This window comes from Clytia hemisphaerica, unplaced genomic scaffold (assembly GCF_902728285.1).
Source record: "Clytia hemisphaerica strain Z4C2 unplaced genomic scaffold, Clytia hemisphaerica genome assembly, whole genome shotgun sequence".
Lineage (NCBI taxonomy): Eukaryota > Metazoa > Cnidaria > Hydrozoa > Leptothecata > Clytiidae > Clytia > Clytia hemisphaerica.
In genome coordinates this window covers 524,481-542,605 of record NW_027104597.1, presented here as the reverse complement: position 1 = coordinate 542,605, position 18,125 = coordinate 524,481, and the positions used below count along the sequence as shown (strand labels likewise).

Below are 18,125 nucleotides of genomic sequence, written 5' to 3'. Positions count from 1 at the left end.
CTTTTAGATCAGACTTCAGTTAGTACACTTTAAGAGGCTTTGTCATTTTTTGTAATGTTTTCAATACTGCAGTAGTAAAATGCAATGAGTAGGTAAGTTATTTTAATCTCTTTAAATTAAATGTACTGTATGTGGTAAAATCTAAAGACTTTTTGTAAGAATATGAAATTATGTTAGTAGTTCTGTCCAAACCACGATAGTACAATTATTTCTCCTTGATTTTAAGCTCTATAGTTCAAAATTTTTCGAATTTTTTGGCAAGGTGGTTCTCTCCTCATAAACCCTAAATGTAGTACACCATACGGTGAAAAGCCCTGCTCCTACTTTACAAATCTCAAGTTTAACTCGACTTAACTCGAACTCATCCATATAACTCTTATACTTGACTTTTATGCAGCACTTATAATTTCCTACGTTTTTAAAAAAGTTTTTGTTTTCAGATGTCCCATTATAACGTCATTTTTTCCGGACAATTTTACACAGTATGCAGTTGCTTCGTGCTAAAGAATCAACGTCATTTTCAGATGTTTTTTCATACCAGGAAGTGAAGGGGTAATTTTTGTAATACAACGACACCATCATCCAGTTTAGTCCACCTTTCATTTCAATCAGCCAAAGAGTGAGGAATCAACAATTTTGAGTGAACAAGCGATCTGTTTGAAAAGTTTTTCCGACCATTTAGAAGCATCGTTTGGAGTTGTGTTGTTACCACTGCTACTACTTTTTGTACTGTAAAAAAACGGGGGAAAAAAAGTTGACAATAACGTTGGATGATGGGTTCTGAAATGATCGAAATGACCTATATTCTACTATTTTCGTATCCCAGGCATCAGTCTAGGAAAGAGTAAAGATTTTTTTAATTATCCAGTCTATCTACAGTTTGGATACAGACACACATTTAGGCAAGAAAGACAAAAGATAAGCAGATATCTCTGATTGTAGTCCCACTGATAAGTAAAAATTGATGACATGATTGAGAATTAATTATAAATACATTTCCAGCTAGCACACGACGTTGTAACAACGTTCATCTAACGTTATATGACGTTGTGAACATTAGATGAACGTTGAAACGACGTTGTGTGCCTGCTGGGTTTAAAAGTCAAAATAAGAATTAGAGAGGTACCTTATAGCAACAGGGTCGTTCATGATAATCAACAGATCAGTTTCGTACTGAGGTAGACGATACAAAACCATCAAAATATTCACCAAGTTTTTTGCATCTGCCTGCAGTAATAACAACAAGGATTAACAAAATTCGATCAGAATATTTTTGATAAGATTTTTCTTTCGCTTAGACGTTCAAACAGATAACACAATTTTGCTAAATTTAAATGCTCGCCTTTGCCATCAGCAACCCAAACAATGATACTAAGAACTAAAAAAAGACTTTTTAGTTGTGAGAAATTGAATTTTATAGAGTGATTCTATTCAAGCAATCCAGAGCAATCACTTATTAGAATTTGCAAGTAGGCCTTCAGGAACGAGTATTTGACTACTCTAAGGTCCCGAATAGTAGGGGGGTCTGAATAAAAGGGGGGGTCCGAAATTTTTGCAAAATATAATAAACGGGGGGGTCTGAATAAACGGGGGGGTCTGAAAATATTTAAAGTTTCCTTTTACCTACTTCTATGAATTTTCATTTTCGAACGTTCGAAATGGATTAAGCCTGATTTACACTTCAACTCAAAAACAAAAAACTAGAAAATTAATAAACGGGAGGGGGGGAGTCCGAAAAGTTTTCGAAAATTAATAAGCGGGACGTCTATTCGGGACCTTAGAGTAGTTTTGAATAAAAGCATCCCTTTATGTTTTCTCGTGGCTCTGTCACGGTAGAAATTGCTTAACAACTGAAAGACGTTTGTTAGCATTCCGAGGGATAAAATGTGGGATATATAGTATACGGGATTTATGGCATCTCTTGCAAATCTTCCATCAAGCTATCATCGATAACACAAATTTTTCTTACCCCTTCTTTATATTTGGAGATCATTTGTCTGCCAAGCAAGAACAAGGCTTGTGAACATCTACAACGAAGAAAGAATATTCATGATTCTTCTCATTATACTATTAAACGATTTTCAACAGTTGGACCCTGAACTCCACCTCACCATGTCAATACCAAATCTCTCCAGAGGTTCAAACGGGGGTAATAAAATCCCAGAGAGACAGTGTTTTTATTGAGCGCTTGCAAAGTATACTTACTCTTTAATGCTCAAATTTTCTTTTGGTATTTCTTCGACAGTGTTCACCTAAAGGGAAGGGAATGAAACATAGAGTATCTAAAAAGAAAATGCGTACCATTTAGCCAAAAACCCAAATTTATGGGTTTAGTTAACGCATTGATTTATTAAAAAGTTTACCTAAACAGGTGATGGGTAAATTCAGGAAAGATGGCTCTTAGAAAGCTTTACTTTGACTGGAAGCTCACGATTTATGAGAAAGAAAAGGATATTACATCGAGAAACTAGAAGATTCATTTGTCTCACCGATGTATTGAGAATAATTCTAAATGTCTACTTATATTATATTATAAGTTATAATGGATTGAAATAAAGATTGCGCCAGCAGGAAACACCGTGTAGCAATTGTAAGTTAGTTCCTTATTACTTGATAAGTTATAATGTGCAGTTTGAAAAGCCCTGGTGTTTAGTTCTCTTAAATACTCTCCCTACTCCTCCTCCAGGGTAATAAGGCGGGTTCGTTGAGGTCAAAATTCTTGCAACGTTAAAAATCTTTCTCACAAGCTCATTTTGGGCTCAAAAGAAGCGTATAACTAATTGAATAAGATTCAGTCTAGGCAGATGTTTCATGATTTAGAAATTTAGCGTAATTCGCAAAAAGCTTCAATTTTGCGCTATTTTGATGACGTCATAAAAATTGAAATTCTAATAACTTTTGATAAAATCATCAAAATAATTTCATATTTTGACCAAAGATGCATTTTTATGCAGATTTTAAAAACATTTCAAAATTTTTTTAAAAGCATGATGACGTCAGGATTGTGCATTTTTGGTCAAAATTTCAATTTATTCCGATAATTATTTCTTCCCTGTCGTAGATAGATTTACCTATCTTGGATCTGTTATCACTGGCGATTGTTCCGATCGAGAAGATGTGCTACTTCGAGTTAAAAAAGCGGGAAATATGTTTGGTTCGTTGAAGAAATGTATCTTCGGAAATGTAAAATTAAATTTGAAAGTGAAAGGGAAGGTTTATGAATCCCTTATATTGTCGATCCTACTTTATGGATCAGAATCTTGGTGTCTGACAGAGGAGTTATATCGATGGTTGCGCTCCTTTCACAATAGATGTGTAAGAGCTATGTGTGGAGTAAATATGATTGATGTTTTTGAAAAGCATATTTCGAATGAGAATTTGTTTAATCGTCTTGATGTCAAATGTATCGATTCTTATATTGTTAAAAGGCAGTTAAGATGGGCTGGCCATGTTGTACGCATGGATATGAATCGTCTACCAAGGAAAATGATTTCGTCGTGGGTCAGTGAAAAACGACCGCGGGGTTCTCCCGAAATGACTTACGGTCGCTCTTTGTTTAAAGCTCTTAAAAAGGCTAATATTGATAAAGACAACTGGTATAATCTCGCTATGGACAGGAACAACTGGAGAGATGCTTGCAATATAATTTCTTGATTTTTTTTCTTTACCTAGCAGCGCAATGAATATCCTAAATTTGTTAGTTTTTTTTTCCTAACAATTTTTAGGCCAATTCCCCTTAGGGGATGGTACAATTTATTTATTTATTTATTATTATTTATTATATCAAAAGTTATAAGAATTTAAATTTTTATGACGTCATCTCAAAATAGCAAAAATTTACGCAAAATCAGGGGGGGTTGGTACTAAGTTGTGGGGGCCAGTACCGGGTGGTGGTTTGATAAGGTAAGTAAAAAACAACTTAGTACATGGTACTAAGTGGTGGTCCTAATTTAAAAAAACATTTTTGCAACTTTGTATCAAGGGACTAAATGGTGGTCTCAATACCAAATATGAGGCATCGAGTTAGTATCTGGTACTCAAAATCCTGAAAAATCACAAAAAAATTCTTGTTATAGGCAGTCTATATTCATTTCTTACCATTTTATTAGGATGTTTATTACGTTTATTGTTTATCAAATTTTTGTTTTCCCCTGGGTGTTATCATAGTAGGCCTGATCGGTGTAATTATCGTGCAAATTTGAAACAAAGCACTAAACTTGGACCAGACATGCCTAATACCCTGTGGATTGATATTAGAAGAGCGGCCCAGAAAATATTTAAGGGTTGTTATTTCTGGACCCATTTATTGAAAACCTAGGGTAAAGCCCAAGAGCTCATTTTTTATGGAAATTTCGAACTCATTTTAGGCCAAAACCAATTATAGAATCTGAAAGCTCTTGAAAAACTATGTAGAAGACTTTTAAGCGAGTATGGCCGATTTCTGTACTTGAACGGGTATTGTTTGATGTTTTTTAGAAAATTTAAAGGAGGTGGGGAAAATCAACTTAGTACAGGGTACTTAACAGTGGTGTGTCATTTCTCAATGGTGATATCAAGATTGTACCGGGTACTAAGGGGTGGTAAACCTATTTTAAGGGGTAAATTCAACTTAGTACCAGGGTACTAAGTGGTGGTGGTCTCAAAAAACAAGAAAGTACAACTTTTCGGCACTGGTCCAGTAACACAACTTGGTACCCCCCCCCTAGCAAAATGAAGGTTTTTTGCGAATTACGCTAAATTTCTAAATCATAAAACATCTGCCTAGACTGAATCTTATTCTACTTAGTTATACGCTTCTTTTGAGCCCAAAATGAGCTTGTGAGGCAGATTTGTAACGTTGCAAGCATTTAGACCCCACCTTAATACCCTGGAGTCTTCAATAACAGTCTGAGCAAAGGGTACCAAAATAGGAAAACCATCGAATATGCTGAGAAAATTAAAATTGATGAAAAATACTCAATAATCAAAATACTTCTGCTTCTTCACTGGCATCATTTACTTCTGCAATGTCCATGTAATGATATCTGTTGCATTGAGAAAATGTCGATATAATTAAGAATGCACGTTGCGCTTTAGTGTCCACTAACTGTAAGAAATCTGTGATCTCGTCTCACCGTTAGCTTCAATACAGGGTGTGCCACAAAAAATTACTGCCCCTAGGGATAGGGCGATTTTTTACGTTTTCGAGCACTTTCTGAAAGTAACCTTTTTATTGAATTGAGCATAACTTTTGATCTAATGAATCGAATTCAATAAATGACCCATCATAATGTAAGTTTATCTTTCTTTTCTCTAATGAAATAGAAATGGTTCTTTTAAAATATTTAGATTTCGAGAAAATTAGTTTCAAAGAGAGAAACTTGTTTTCGTGAAAAATACAAAATTACTTGATAGCCTCGCTCCCATGTACTTGATCTTGATATTCCAGGATATCAAACATGATACTTTGATCGGTTTTCTGATGATGGAACACTTCTTGGTTGTTCGGTACTTCACGAATTTCACTGTTTAAATAAATATACAGTTGAAGCTCTCTAATTCGACGTTCTACTGTTCGATACGCTCCATTATTCAATAATATTGAAAGTCACTTTGAAAATCCCATTGAAAATCGGATTAGAGAGCGTCAACTATATGTTCTTGTATCCTAGGGCTTTTCCAGAAAGAGAAAGAAATTGTAGGCGCATCGGCTCCCAGATGGGAGGTATTGGTTCTATGTCCACTCAGTACTGAAATTCACTTGGTAGATAAATATACCCCCACCTAAATCAACCAGAGATCATGTGGAGGGGACTGGGTACCATACTCTATACAAGACTATGACGTTGAATAAGCACGCTTTCTACCCACTTGTTTGATTGATGTCACCATTAAACCATGGTTCGGTTGTATCGTGGACACAGGGGCAATTGTGTATTCTAAGCGCAACGATTTCCCTATCCGGCATCATCCTCTACCCTTCTTCCCTCCTTCTGCGGTTGAGGATGTCGGACAACACCAGGGATGTGAAGTCAATTTTGTGAACATCTAAGGGGTTATTCGTTACAAACTCGTGAATATTCAGGAATTAAAAAGGTTGAAAAATCAAAAATTTAGTATTGAGCATTTTCAAGTTTCATCCATATATATAGCCTTTAAAGTGCACTGCACTGAAATTTTAAGAGCGCCGCGGTGCTTAATTGAAGGGAATACGGTGCATTTTTTTCGGGTGATGAATAATCACTTACCTCATGTCCAAAGCATTTGTGGGAAAAAAGCAACTTAAAGCCCCTCCGAACAAATCTCGAACGTTCCCATTATCTTTGTTAGACATTTTTCTATTATTTATTTATTTTTGATTATTTTTTTGTTTTCACTGAAATGGAAAGATAAAATGAAAGAGAGTGGTTATATTGTATAAGAACGGTAAATTTATAACATTCAAGAACTTATTTGAAAGCTTATCTTAGGAGGATCGAAAGAGAGGCCATGATTCAACTTTTCACCTATACAATAAAGTGAAACTTGACACAGGAGAGAAACACGCTCTCTACTCTAATAGACCTTCTCGAATATAAGGAATAAAATTAATAATTGGTGTCTGATGTTTGATGCTAATTATGGTCGAAATACCAAAATAATGCTAAAAATTTGTTCTGAACCTGGAAATGTGAAAGGAAGAAAAGAGACAAAATAGTTATTTTTTACAACTAGAAAAAACTATTTCACACTAGTAACTGGGTGGATTTCCTTGCTTACAAGAATACAGAATTTACACTTTTTCTCATTTAAAAAAATTTAAAATACTAAAAGTAAAGAGACTTGATACCAAACCAGAAAAAAAGAGTTTGCAATAACCCAAAAAAGTACAGAGCGCTTTTTTAAAGAGAAGAATATGTCATTCAAAAAAATTCAAAACTCAACAATATGTCATCACGGAGCTCTTCAATTCTTTCCGACTTTTTTAAAGATCATAAGAGAATAGAACAGACAACAAACCAAATGCATAAAAATTCATCATATACAAAAAGTTCCTATTTACAAAAAGAAAAAAAATTCTTGAAATTCATGCAAATGAACAAACTAACCAAAAATTGGTAGACCAAGTTTCATTAAAACAACGTAGAATCTATTCGATTAAATCAACTAGTAAGTGAGGTGATTTTAAGGCAGAAAAGCCTACAAATGACATATTGTCATTTATTGTATTGAAAGAGGGTTTAGGTTATCTGCGAATCATTTTTCAATTAGCCGAAAAAATGAGAATCAAGGAAAATGTCCCTTGGCGATATGTCAATCAAGAAGCCTTTTTAGATTGGCCTACACCGTTATTTTTGGTTGTTTGTTAAGTTTGTACCACCAGCACATTATTTAAAACCCACTATAAAGAAAAAATAGTATCACTGTATCAAAATAATAAATAGCTGCAAAAATTGTCACCTAATAAAAACTTGGAGCAAAAAATAACAAAAAAGGAGTAATGGAAATCTTGCACACGCAGTAAACACAAAAGGGCAATATAGTTAATTTCATGTCGTGATTGGTGATAAAATGGAGTCTCTTTAACTCTGACGCAGGTTTGTTAGAGTTAAGGAAATTTCGAGTTACGGAGTAAGATTTATGAGGCATTGTTAATTGAAGGGACCATAAAACTCGATCGAAATGTAATGTAGAGTTGATCGAATCATGGAGACTCGGCTGTATATGGTTCAGAACTTGAGCCAGTTTCTACTCCATCATGAAAAATTAAGAAAACAATCTGCGCAAAATGTTCCATTTCAAGACAACATAAAACAAAAAAAACTAAAACAATAAAAGCAAAAATATAAATACAGTACTGTAAGAATACTTGTTTTTTTTTCAAAATATAAATATACTACATAATTTTTCCGTTTTACATTTTTTCTCAACATTTTGTTAAAGGAAAATTCCATTTCAGTTTTAGTTTTCTTCTGATGCCAGGATCTGTTTCCAGCACCCTGGGTTTCCTGCCAAAAAACTTAATCTATATACATTTGCAGAGGAGGTCGTCATAAAAATAAGTGCAAATAAAAACTGAATTACCCTCACTGAAAACCAGTATTAATAGTTTTGTTGAGGATGCAAGAGTGTTCAACCAATACTCAACATATCCAATCACATTAAATTTTACTTTAAATTTGAATATTTTTTGATTCTAGTTGGACTATATTTTTCAAATCATTGAGCAATTGGATTTCATTCCTTCCCTGGTAATGTGGTAATTCATAATAATCATTTTTTGTATTGTATTGTAATATAACGTGTATGCATAATCTGGTGTGGGTGGAACCATTTCTTGAATATTTAAGGGATTTAACTAATATTTTGTTATTTCTTGCATCATAGGAGAGAATTCCAATCAAAATCTTCTTCATCTTCAACATGCTGGTAAAGCTTCCTCGATTGTTGATTCTGTGATCGTGGTTGTTGATGAGCCGTTCTTGGCGATGGTTGTCTTGGCGGCTGTGGTTGTTGGTAGAGCGGAGGTGGTTGTGGACTACCTTGCATTAAAGCACGATTCATTTCATTGGAATGGTTCATTTGCATAGCTGGCGAACCTTGGTTGGTGTATTGAGGTGGTTGAGGTGAGTAAGAGGGCGGAGGTTGGGGAGAAGTAGATGGAGAATGGCTGTAATGATTCAAGGGTGATGGTTGCATTGGGCTGTTTGCATTCATGGAGTATCGAGCATTCATTTGATTTGAAACTGGGGGATTCATTGCCATGTTTCTTCCAACTGAACCATTGCTTGATGTTGATTTACCTAAGACACTGTTAGGATTAATAGGGCTCATAGAATTTGCATACATAGGCTGTAACACGTGGTTTAAATCATTACTGTCCATTAAAGTAGGCATTGGTGATGTTGCAGAACTTGCAGGGCTCATTCGACCATGGTTTAACATATTTGGATTTGGCTGTAAAGTAGGCGGTGGTAGTGGACTTGTGTAAGGACTACCATGTGGGCTGACATGATTTTCAGGGATTGTACTGAAATTATTTTGTTGAATATTGTGATGAGAAGGTTGAAGAAGTTCTGCTTTTAATTCAACATCATCATTATCAAGGTAATCAAATGTTCCTTGCAATTTCAAATAGTTTGTATACGACTCTTCTAAAGAGTCTATATCTTTCTGGTCAAGCCCGTCCATCTCCTGTAACGAATCTATCAAACTGTAAAACTGATCAGGCATAATGCTTCCCCAGTCGCCAGAATTCATACTTGACATTAAGGCTTCCATGGTACTTAGAACTTCTTTCTCAGACATGCTGTTTGACGGCTCGGTGATTGAGACAGGTGCCAATTGACCAGAATGTGACAAATGATTGGCACCGCCTGATGATGAAGTTGGTTGCAGTTGTGATGAGAAAATATTTTTTTCTAAAAAGAACAATTTGGATATGTTTAAATATTGTTCAGTATTTTAGAATATGTTCTCATCTATCGCGTAGTTACCTTGTGATTAGAAGCAAAAACATACTACTTAGGAAAAATATAAGATTTTGCTTTCATATTGAAAAAATCTACTTACCTTTGGGTGTTGAGTTTTGAGAGGAAACAGAACTGATCGAGTTCATCCCAGCTGACGAGGATATGGACGAGGAAGAAGACTGTTGGCTGAAAACTGATTTGTATAAACTTCTAAAGGATGCTGATAAATCGTCCAAGTTAAAATGTTCTGCAAAAACTTTATTGTCTAACGCACATTGCCTTGAGGGGTCTGTCTTTTGAGATGAGGGTTTAGTAGAGTTTACTTGAGTGGCAAGAGCTGCAGCAGATTGATTGTTGACAAATATTTGAGGTGTTTCAAGCGATGAACCGACACTATTTGGATTGGAGTAATCTGAACTACTTGTTGATTCAAAAGAATTATTCAACTTTTGTGGCGATGATGGAGAAACAATCGGTGAAGTCCTCCCAGGGGAATGACCTCTGTTGTTACCGTATGGTGATAGTTGCTGTGAAAATAAAAGAGGTTGTAATGTATTGAGATCAAAGTTCAGAAGTTCATTCAGTTCAAAGTTCAAATGAAGGATTTTTTCTTAAAAATAATTTTCCAGAAGTTTCTTCATTTAAAATAAAATAAACTAAAAAAAAAGAAGAAATCTTCTTACTCTGGTATCATTTTTTAGCTTGAATTTGGTTTGATTTGTTGATTGTTTGTAAGAATCTTGTTCTGAATTTGTATGAATATTTGAAGTGTCTATTGCCCAGTAAGAGCCCTGATAAAAGAAAAGGAATATGTTAGAATGAGTTTCCGAGGAAAAACTGAAGCATGTCTCATGGTTGCTGTAAGTTTAAGTTCAAGATTGGGTTTCATTTAAAAAAAACTTTCTTGGGTTTCGATTTGATGAGAAATTTATTCAAATTAGCATAAATGTTTCAACAAAATCAAAAGAGGACAGGTTTTGTTTTACCTTTCCTGGGTCATCTTTTGTCCGAGGAAGTTTGATAAAGCATTTATTCAATGATAGGTTGTGCCGGATGGAATTCTACAAAACAAAAACAAATTATCATTGTAAGAAAATTGCATCATAAGAAGTAGACAAAAACAATCTTGATGAAAAACATAATTTGCAAAATGAATGAGAAATATATTTCATGAATGGAAGAGTGCGACATAGATTTAATTGAATAATCTATTTCATGCCAAAGTCATTAATTTGCTAATTGAAATATTAATTGTCATAATTTAATTCTGTCAAGTGAGAGTAGGAAGGAACTGATGATTTGTATTGAACTTGTATTGAACAAAAATAAGAATGAACAATCAATGAATAATTAATTGCAAAACTGAAATAGTATTCTATTTTTTCAAGTTCTATTTTACTGTTTCTATTTTTTCTTTCTTAATTTCTTATTTTGAAAATATTTATTTTTGGCCATTGTGATTTCTCTTTATGAGATTTTCATTAAAAACTTAATAATTCATTCTAAAGTCAATTCAAACACAATTTTTTTTCCTCATAAAATGATATTAAAAAATCACTATGCACCCTCTGTGTAATGAATGGAAAAAAGACAAACAAACTTTTATCAATGAAACCTACAAGTATCGAAGAACTTGTTACTATCAAGCCTGAACAATGCAAGGGAAAATAGCAAATTCAAAAGTGAAAAAATTGAGCATTAAACTACCTTGATATAACATTCTTTAAAAGGTCATTTGGGAACTTCTAAATCTTAAAATCATATTACCCAAAAAAATAAGGGATAAGTAAAGCACTTTTGAAAGCTTAGGAAAATTTACCTAATGAAATCAAAATCAATTCATTCTAATATTGAGAAGCCTAACCAGGGACCATAAAATAACGCTCGATTATGCGCATTCAGGTTTATGCTCGTTAGGGAAGGGAAATTCACCAAGCGATTAACAATACAAAAGTACTAAACTATAAAATTAGATGACAGTTACCTTATTATAAGGTGACTTTTTGTAGTATCTTAACTAATTATAAAGAAAATTCTTTCATTTTCCTAAAGGGCTTTTACAGATTTCATTAATAATCTGTAATAGAATAAGCATATGAAAGTTCGATTTCCTAAATTTCTTGGACGACACCCAAAACGGCAAAAATTAGTTTCCACACAGGTATATGACTGATAATAACACAGGTTACACAAACAGAGGTACCTTCATTTCGCTTGCTCTTTTAAATTTAAACTGATTTAAAAATACTGAAGGCAAGGATAATATTACAATAATTACTATTTCTTACAACAAGTGAAAATTCAGAGAAGTTGCTATTGTTCAAGTTCACACCTGGCAAGAACCCCCTCAAGGGCATAAAAGGTCAATTGCCCACTGGAAACTTTCCAAGTACAAATGAGTTTCCATTTTGCACCTTTATTAAAACTTGTGGGGGTTATAAAATATATTTTTACATGTTCGGTTTTCTTTTAGAGTTATACCAAAATGTTTTGACAGGCTAACCTGTCTGGCTAAACCAGACTTAAATCTGGTACTAAAGGCAATGGACATACTTTTTAACTGCTGAATGATTAAGTGCGATCTAAACAATTTATGATGCAATAACAAAGAAATCTTCCAAGCATACAGAAATTATTGTTATGGCATCAACTCTGAAATCGTTCTAAAGGTTGCCGAGATATTTAATAAGAAATTTTACCATATCAACGCTTTGTTTGTTCTTAAAAGTTGAGATATCTTTTGTAATATAGGAGAGGACAACTTATATCTCACATGCACAAGTATTCTAAAAGAATTTTCTAATGTTTTTAGATCAGCTCCAATTTTTTAAACTAGCGCAGGTTTTGCACACCTTGGTCCAGCTTATTAAAGGATTTCTTCAAAATTCTGAATAATAAAAGAAATAAATAATATTAATTCACACACACAAGGCAGATCAAAAAACCCTAACTATATTTTGCCAAATTTTCATATTGTATCCGTATGTTGATTCCATATATCATGCTAAAACATGACTGGTAATGGTTTGACATCATTAAATCTGACAAAAATTTCCTGATGCCAAACAAAAAGTTGGGGAGACTTTTCAGCGAAAACAACAAACAGTGCAGAGCAGTGAAGGTTTTTTCTGGTGCTCTGGCCTCATTGTTTGAATATATCCACACTTTCTAAACACTCTACCAGGTTACTCAAAAACCTTGGACATTTATTTGACAAACCCTTGGAATTGAAGAAAATCTTGGTTGTGCTCATAATTAGTTTCCTTAGGCTTCTTTACAAAAAAACCTGGAACACAAGAAAAGCCAGGATTATCTGAACTTGGAAAGAGGGATAATTTTTTGTGTAACATAACCTATTTTATATCAAACCTGTAAAATAATAGTAACGGTAAAAAATGTTTTCCCAGGAAAATTTAGTCTCAAATTGGTACAAATTTTCATACTGAAATCCTTATCCTCCTTTTAAAAGCTTCAACTCCCTTTATTGCTTACCTCTCCCGTTATAAAAAGACCCCTCCCATTTTTGATTTTTTAAATGGTTCTACTCCCTTGCTTTCCAAAGGGGGGGGGGTTTCACACAGAGATGCTGCCCCTCCTGAAATCTCTAAAATTTTGGTGGAAAAAGCCTTTTTAATGGAAAAACATTAGAAAAAGTGCCCTATTAGGCCACCAGTGGGCACTGCCTGGCAAAGGTGCAAGGATAGAAATGCATACTTTTACTCTGTACCCAATGCTGTGAATAGAGCAGCAAAATTACAACTAAAAACCAGAAATGAAAATAAAGGGATAAAGGGATAATGTTAATTGAATACCATCCAGAAACAAACACATAACTTAAAAAAAAAATCTCTACTGTAAGAAGTTCCCAATATATTACAGATACAAAAAACTACAAAAATGATTTAAAAATTTAAAGAGAAAACCAAAAGTATCAACATAATACCTGTTGACTTGAAAAACTTGAAAAACGAATGAGATTCTGTTTCTTCTGAAATCTTTTCAAATCAGCTTTGGCTTTTAACTTTTCTTTGCTTTCGTTGCGTTGTGGTTGTGACCAGTGTACGAAATGAACAGCTGGTTGCCGACGATACGCTTCAGAAACGAGAAACGTACAACTCTGAACAAACAGATTCACTTGACCCTACGCCTCATCAAAGACGTTCCGCAAATTGAATCAACGTATCACGACAAAAAAGCTAGTGCCTCGCTGTCTCACGCCTAAATGGTATTTGTTTGTTTTTGCGGAGTTGCCAAACAACAGACAGTCGGGTGCAGGTGACAATTCTCCATATTGGGACTTAAGACAGTTGCACACGACGACGAAATTCTGAATGGAAACGAGGCTAAAAAAGCTGAAAAATCGATTTTGTCACCCCGCATATCAGCTTTTTTTCCCGCGCTTTTGCCAAAAGAATCGCTTTGCGTACTCTTCGCTTAAGAGAATGATTGACAGATTAAGAAAGTTTTTCACCTGTGCAGGAGCTTGCGGACGTAATGGGAGTGTTCTCTACTCAATCCTCGAACCACACTAAAATTGTTGAACTTAGCTTAGCTGTTGAAATGTTTCAAGGCTCTTGACAGAAAATCCTTTGTTCGATTGTCAATGATGACAGTGTCGTTATTCATTTTGTTAGATCTGACAAATTGATGTTTGTAAGTACACTTAATAGTTTTGGTTTGTTTTCATGTTATTAGATGCTTTTTTAGAGCTTTAGAGCTAGCCTGCTAAAGACAGCTTAACAGTGCTTCTTTTTTCTATTTTATTTGGTTGAATTGCAGGAGCCTGTGAGGCACATTTCACAGCTATAGAAGCTTTTTTTAAATGGGCACTGTCAGCACCTTTGACTGGCTACCAATTTTCTTTAAAATGAAATGGGTTGAACTGCCAATGTTAGTCACACTAGGAAATCCAGACATCTACCGTGAGTAATCCTAAATCCGACAGCCCTGCCTAAATCTGATGGGGTCTTTCAAAGATACAAACTAAAACAAAAACAAACCTTTCGCTGTAACGCAATGAAGATACCAAAGTGTCAACTAAACTGAAAGATTTGATACACATTGATTTGAACCAAATTATAATAATTGTGCTTCTTATACAAAACATAATTTTTTATTACATAAATTGTTAACGTTTTAAACACGAACAACAGATTCAGAATAATAGAGGTAATTATTTTTACAACTCACACTTTTTTGATCACATTAATTGACATCTTGACATTATAGCCATCATGTTAGATGTTTTGTTTCGAGAGTCCTTGCAATAGTTTATCGTTCAACTTGGAGAAGGAAGATTTGTAAACATAGAATTTTTTCATAACTGTTATTTGGGGTCGGAATTAGGCGGAATTAGGCAGGGCTGTTGAATCTAGGACCACTCAAGGTACGGGATGTATTTGCCACAACAAGGATGAGAGTTACCTGAATCAAGTTCAAGTTTCTGAGACAATAATTAAAACTTAAAATGAGACAAAATGACTGATTGCGAACGTGCAGCATTAACCAACCAAATTTTGTCATTCAATTCCTGAGACAGCGCTTCAATTTTTAAGGCTTTGTTTATACGCAAAATTAAAAAATTCCGCACAGGTAAAGGGGTCAGTGTTCGAAGTCCGGCAAAATTTCCAGGAAAAAGCCTATCTGGCGGTGCGCAAATCTAGGTGGGTTCCGTCTCCCCCGTAGATCTTTTTCTTGGGAAGTTGATCTTCAAATTAGTTTTCAAGGTTGGCTTGGCTAAAAATTTTTCATCTAAGGCTAAAATTTTGGGCAATTTTTCATAGTTTTTGAAAATGTTAATTTCATTAAAAAGTGCTGGGTTATTTTTTCATGAATCCCTTTAAAAGTTTTGTGGTGCATTATTTTGCTTGCGAGTCAAGTAAATGATATAGCGCTTTCGCAGCATTAATTTTTTATACGCGGGACGCTAGTGTGACTAACTGACTGAAGGATGTGTGCCTCTCCTCTGACCACTAGGCAAAGAAATATAGTTTCAATCGGCAATCTCAACCTTTCCATTGATACCTGCTCTAAAAAAAAGTGTCATAATTAAAAGAGGGATATTGACATTTAGACTGATTTAAGGTATCCTCTGATAATGTAGGCTCAACTACTTTTTGATCTAGATGATTTCTGTCATACGTATACTGTGCAATCTGGTTAACTGCTGAAAAGAATACAAAATGACCAAGGGTATGGCTGGAAAACATACCAAAATACCGTAACTTGGTCTAATGTCGACATCCGCCCTCCTCTAATTCCGACACCCTTTTTATCAGCTGAAATTGATAGAAAGGTTAAAACTGTTTTTCTTTGCTTAGTGGTCAGAGAGGAATAATCTTTTTTCAATCAGTGATTCAACTCAAGCTTTCATATTATATTCCTGTCTCTAAAGAAGGGTGTCGGAATTAGACGAGGGATGTCGATATTAGACCAACTTACGGTAATCAATTTGAGCCACAAAATTTTGGATTTTCACTTCCAAAAACCTGGCCTGAACATATGCAAGCTAGTTCGAGTAATGTTCGGGACTTTTTCAAATTCAAAATTGCCAAGTGCACCCAAGTACCGGAAAAAGTTAGGGCTATACCGCTAACCATGCTGTGTGGGAAATACAACCAGAATGATATAGGACCAATAGACTGTAGACTTTTTGAGATATTCAATTGCCTTGGTTTACAAGAGTTGCAACACTGTGACAAAAGGAACAAACATAGCTAAATCAAAACAAAACACAATAAATAAATAAAAATGTAAACATTCACCTTCCAGCCATTGCTAGTTTCATTATAGTAAGGAAAACTTTCAGATATCCATTGATATATTTCTGATAGAGTCATTTTATTCTTAGCAGTAGAGTTAATAGCAAATGCTATCAGATTTGCATAACTGTATGGAGGTTTTGACTTTCCAAATCGTTCTGAAGTGCCATCATATTTTGCAGTTACATCAAATTGTCCAAAGGGTACACGTTGGGTAGCCTTCATGGGTTGTGTTTGATTAATGTTCGCAGGGTTACCAGTTGTCAAGGCTCCCCCAACAGAGAGTTGAGGAAGCCAATCCATGGCTGTCAGACTCGAGTTCAGCTTCGCCATTTTGATTTTGAAATTGCAGTACCATGTATAAAATTGTAGGAGAATCTCTGACCCATTGTAAATGACAGAGATAACGTAACCTCAATCAAAATTGCGATTTAGATACGGGAATGTTTGCTAGGGTGCAAGTTTCTTTGTCAAATATCCAGAAGAAATAACATAGTTCCAACTGTGGAATCAAAAGTCACAAAGTTGCTCTGGAAGCAAAAAAGAAATTTGATCATTGTATTTCAGAGTTCTGGCTCCTTTGGCAATTGCAGAATATAAGGAATAGCTTTGATTAAAACCCCCGTCTTTCGCGAGGAATTTCGTGAAAATAGAATGTTTTTCGTGACAAATTACACGGTAGCCGTAAACATGCGCCAAGGGAGAACTAAAACGGAACGTTATTGACAGATATGCGATTTATACTATCTACTAATGATGGAAACGCAGAATTTGCAGACCAAAAGCACCCGCCCCCTGCTTGATGCCTTAGATTAGAAGCCATTTATGAGTTTTCGAAGCGTTAAAACTCAATGTATATCGATATTTTCCGCCGGCAGGGCAGAAGCAGCCACCGACCTAAAATTTGCAAATATCTGTTCTGTTCTGATTTGCCAGCTGGAAGGATTTCCCCGAAATTAAGAACAGCTCCTCCTCGTTTTCCAGGGGAGAAATTTTTACTTCAGAATAGTTATATATACTTCAGAATAGTTATATTTTCCAGCTAGGAGGTAAAAATACTTTCGGAACAGGTACGAATTTACCAGGCGATTGATTTTATGCGAGTTAACTGTTCTTATCTACCAGGGATGACAAAATCTTATAAGAACAGATCGCTAAATTCCAGCTCGACTGAAGGACTTTTAATTAAGATCTTAAGAACAGAAACTTAATTTCCAGCTAACAGTTTAAATAAATATCTGTGCGAACAGATCGACAATTTCCAGATGTTCTACACAGATTTGTTTTGTACATTGTGTCGACATCTCAGGCTCATTTTCAGGTTGCGTCAGTAAAACAAACTAAATAAACTGTAAGTGTAAGGGTTGTAACTTTCGCAAGAATCGAAGGGTACCTTTTCACTGCTCAAAAGCTGCACTGTTGTAAGGGTCCGATTTTGAAAGCCAAATTTTCGGCGGCACATGCCGTCGTTTAGAAATCGAGTGCCCCCGGGGGTACGTTTCAATCGACCGTCAATAATGTCAGATAATGTCACCCCGGTAGTGGAATGTACTTGCGTGATTTATCTTTCGTTGGGGTTACCTTTTTGTGTTTGTGAACTCATACCACGCGCGATTGTGATATGATATCGAAAAAGTAGTGCAGGTTGAGTACCGTGAAAAGTTAAAAGTTCTGTGGTTGGGCGCCGGGGCGTCTCGCCCCCGCCCACAGCGAAAGAAGTCCAGCGTGATAAACAAGCCGTATATGTATAAAAGTTGCGAAGCGTTCCAGAGCCTCCTCGATTCACAAGTTGCAAGCAAAACATTTTAATGACATACAAACACTGTCAGTCGGAACCACTACATAGAAATGGCAACTATTGCCTTAACGGGAAATATATCCCGAACGGGAAGGTGAGAAACTTCCCGAAATGGATAGAGTTTCGGAATCAGGA

General features: G+C 35.1%; 2 protein-coding genes across 2 annotated transcripts; both read right to left on the bottom strand.

Moving 5' to 3' along the window:
- Positions 1-93: 93 nt before the first annotated feature.
- LOC136824074 (ran guanine nucleotide release factor-like) lies at positions 94-6,357 on the bottom strand. The gene is made up of 7 exons (XM_067080235.1): positions 6,228-6,357; positions 5,388-5,504; positions 4,973-5,024; positions 2,206-2,252; positions 1,970-2,027; positions 1,127-1,227; positions 94-729 (listed from the first exon to the last, which is right to left on the bottom strand). Exons 1-7 carry the CDS (start codon positions 6,311-6,313, stop codon positions 609-611), a joined length of 582 nt encoding a protein of 193 aa, XP_066936336.1. The 5' UTR covers positions 6,314-6,357; the 3' UTR covers positions 94-608.
- Positions 6,358-6,676: 319 nt separating this feature from the next.
- LOC136824075 (forkhead box protein J2-like) lies at positions 6,677-16,622 on the bottom strand. The gene is made up of 5 exons (XM_067080238.1): positions 16,196-16,622; positions 10,418-10,492; positions 10,115-10,222; positions 9,532-9,958; positions 6,677-9,380 (listed from the first exon to the last, which is right to left on the bottom strand). Exons 1-5 carry the CDS (start codon positions 16,523-16,525, stop codon positions 8,341-8,343), a joined length of 1,980 nt encoding a protein of 659 aa, XP_066936339.1. The 5' UTR covers positions 16,526-16,622; the 3' UTR covers positions 6,677-8,340.
- Positions 16,623-18,125: the final 1,503 nt, after the last annotated feature.

Coding starts and splice junctions, on each gene's coding strand:
- LOC136824074 (XM_067080235.1), bottom strand. CDS start 6,313: ATGTCTAACAAAGATAATGGGAACGTTCGAGATTTGTTCGGAGGGGCT. Junction 5,505..6,227: donor ACAAATGCTTTGGACATGAG/GTAAGTGATTAT, acceptor TTATTTAAACAG/TGAAATTCGTGAAGTACCGA. Junction 2,028..2,205: donor GAAAATTTGAGCATTAAAGA/GTAAGTATACTT, acceptor TCTTCGTTGTAG/ATGTTCACAAGCCTTGTTCT.
- LOC136824075 (XM_067080238.1), bottom strand. CDS start 16,525: ATGGCGAAGCTGAACTCGAGTCTGACAGCCATGGATTGGCTTCCTCAA. Junction 10,223..10,417: donor CAAAAGATGACCCAGGAAAG/GTAAAACAAAAC, acceptor TTCTTTTATCAG/GGCTCTTACTGGGCAATAGA. Junction 9,381..9,531: donor TCAAAACTCAACACCCAAAG/GTAAGTAGATTT, acceptor TGTTCTTTTTAG/AAAAAAATATTTTCTCATCA.